This window comes from Austrofundulus limnaeus, unplaced genomic scaffold (genome assembly GCF_001266775.1).
Source record: "Austrofundulus limnaeus strain Quisiro unplaced genomic scaffold, Austrofundulus_limnaeus-1.0 Scaffold546, whole genome shotgun sequence".
NCBI classification, from domain to species: domain Eukaryota; kingdom Metazoa; phylum Chordata; class Actinopteri; order Cyprinodontiformes; family Rivulidae; genus Austrofundulus; species Austrofundulus limnaeus.
The window spans coordinates 102,557-105,385 of NW_013952948.1; the positions used below are offsets into that span (position 1 = coordinate 102,557).

The 2,829-nt window shown below is 39.1% G+C and overlaps 1 protein-coding gene across 2 annotated transcripts in view; it reads left to right on the top strand.

The window, feature by feature from the left end:
• LOC106530682 (glycine receptor subunit beta) overlaps nucleotides 1–2,606 on the top strand; it is a 51,025-nt gene extending 48,419 nt beyond the window's left edge. For both annotated transcript variants that reach the window (XM_014026351.1, XM_014026352.1), the window contains 2 exons: nucleotides 1,933–2,088; nucleotides 2,190–2,606. In XM_014026351.1, the coding sequence (XP_013881805.1) occupies nucleotides 1,933–2,088; nucleotides 2,190–2,483 (450 nt within the window). In that variant the 3' untranslated portion in view covers nucleotides 2,484–2,606. The remainder of the gene's footprint in view (nucleotides 1–1,932; nucleotides 2,089–2,189) is intronic.
• Nucleotides 2,607–2,829: the final 223 nt, after the last annotated feature.

Consider the following 2,829-nt stretch of genomic DNA (forward strand, 5'->3'; position numbering starts at 1 on the left):
CATTAGCACCTCTAGTAATATATTTACTGAGAAAAATGGTGATGTGTTCAATACTTATTTTACCCGCTGTATACATCTGGACCATAAAATATTACTAAACTTAACCTCAATGAACTGTAAACAGTCACTAGAAGGAATTCTTCTAAATCTAAACATTTGTTTTGATTAGATTAACCCCACTGTAAACTTCCTATATACACCCATCAGACCACACCCCCAACAATTCCTGACCCCTCCCCTAACTCTCACCCTCCTCTGTCTTCCTGTATTCCTCCCTGCTCAGAACTCTCCTCTCTGCCTTTGAAGCACAGCCCGACAAACACTCAATGCACTGGCTGAGTGATATTCAAACACTACATGTACACTCACCAGAATATGCCAGCCATATTCCACTACATCTTACAGCACATACAAATCAACAGGCTGTCTCCAACTGGAACAGCCGACTCCACCATGCACTTCACATAAAGATAGGACCCAGTGGCCCAGGACTGGACCTGATCTCAAGCAAGTGTGCACTTCCTAAGGGATTTACCAACTCTGCAGAGCTATCGGATGGCAGGAGGGACCCTATGAGTAAATACTCTCCTAACATGATGACCCCTAACCCAAAACCAGGGGTGGGCAATAATTTTTTTTCCAGGGGCCACATGAGAAACCTGAGCTATGTTGGAGGGCCAAAACCAACAAGACCTTGTCTTTTTGTCCACCCATTGTGAAGAGCAGTAAATTATAWATTTTGAATAACTGCTTCTTCTAATTAGGACAAGGATATGCTGTAAATATTTATATAAATATGTGAAATTGTGATGCAGGCAATAAAGGAAAAATATTTCTATACAAACAGAACTTAAATATAACATTTCATTTTATTGGGGGCACAAATTGGCAGGCTGTATGAGCCTTTCATTCAAGTTATGAAGCAGAATAATTTATTTTGTCAGTACAGTTTGTGAGAGGGAACATAACATCTCTCTATACTCAAATGATGTTTTTTTTTTTTTACTTAATGAGGCATCCCTTTTCTGTCCCTCACCTGAATCAAACCGTTTTATATTTTCAGAGTATAACATAAATTGGCCAAATCTCAGGCAGCTGGGTTCAATGTTTCCCACTGTGAAGCATTCCCTTTTTTAACAACACTTTGTAAACACAGAGGAACTGAAGAGACTAGCAGCTGGAGATTTTGAAGAGGAATGTTGTCCCATTCTGGTCTGGTGTAGAATTCTAAGTTGACGTTCGACAGTCTTGGTTCTTCTTTGCTGGAGTTTTTATTTCATGATGCACTAAATGTTTTCATTTGGTGAGAGGTCTGACTTGGAGACAGGCCAGTTCAGCTCCCAACCTTTTACGTTGTAATGGATGATGTATAGTATGTGGGTTAGCTTTGATTTGCTAAAATGTGCAAGTTCTATTAACCTTTCTGAGTTGCATTCAAAACGTTCTCCGTAGACTTGCTTCGTGAACACCCTGTTTATTTGGAGGACATGGTTGTCTTTTTTAGCACAATTTTCATTGTTGTCTCACTGCTGTAATTCTGAGGGTAGTGTCATGTAGCACCATGTCAACTATGATGCCCTTTTATGGAGTGAACGCAGATGARTTTCCAACTTMGTCAATTTTTCATTTTTACAGAAAATACAGTCACAGGAAAAACTCCACATTGGASCTTTGTGCCAGTATTCTGAAACATCTGCTGTGTTAATAGTACTGTGTACTTTGAGTGAGATGAACAGGTACATTGTAGCTGTTCTTTTGTCTAAATCTCTGGATTATTGGAACCACGGAGAAATGGCTATGTTTGGGGTGGACACAAAGTCTTGATTTTCTTWGTATTATTCAACGAAGCAGAACATTGGAAATGATCATTGCCCAAATCTCATCATTATTTACAACTTTTGTCTCTAACCAGTTTTTCTTGTGACTTTTTAGGTGATACTGAATAGTCCCAAACTGATTGAACAGGAGAAAGCTAAAATGGTCACAAAGGAAAAAGCTTTGAAAGAGAGTGAAGCCAAGAAGCCATCAAACAAATCCAATACAGTCAATGGGACTGATGGGACACCCATACATGTCAACACTCTGCAGGTGACAGCAACTTGTGTSACAAGCTTGAATATGACAAATAGTAGCATTAAAGCTGAGGTAGAAGAAAATATTTCATTAATATTGTCTTTATCTTTTGACAGGTGGTTGAAAATCGCTGTAAGAAGGTTTGCACCTCCAAATCAGACCTTCGTTCCAATGACTTCAGCATTGTTGGATCTTTGCCTCGAGACTTTGAACTTTCCAACTTTGACTGTTATGGTAAACCTGTCGAAGTTACAGGGGCCCTTAAATCACAAAACAAAGTTAATGCAAAGCCGCCACCCCCCAAACCTGTCATACCAGCTGCAGCTAAACGCATTGATCTCTATGCAAGAGCCCTCTTCCCCTTCTCTTTCCTCTTCTTCAATGTTGTTTACTGGTCAGTCTATCTGTGAAGAAAATCCACAGCAATGAAAATAAAAGGATTTGCATCTTGATAGAAAGAAATCCTGCACTGATGAACTGATGATATGACACTAGCTGCGTTTCCATTGACCATGAAAATGCGCAAATTAAAATTTCAAAAATAAATTTGCTCAATGGAAACACGTCAATTTTGAAAAAAATTACGTTTTTCGACAAAATGTTTTTGCGCTAAGATGAGGTGGTTTTTTGGCTGTATCGAAATTTGTGTTTTTCGCAAAACTGCAATGGAAACACTTTTTTCGCATCACAGGAGTCACGTGGTCAACAACCGTCTGTTTCTACTGGTGAAAAAGACGGTGAAGAAGATAACAGGAA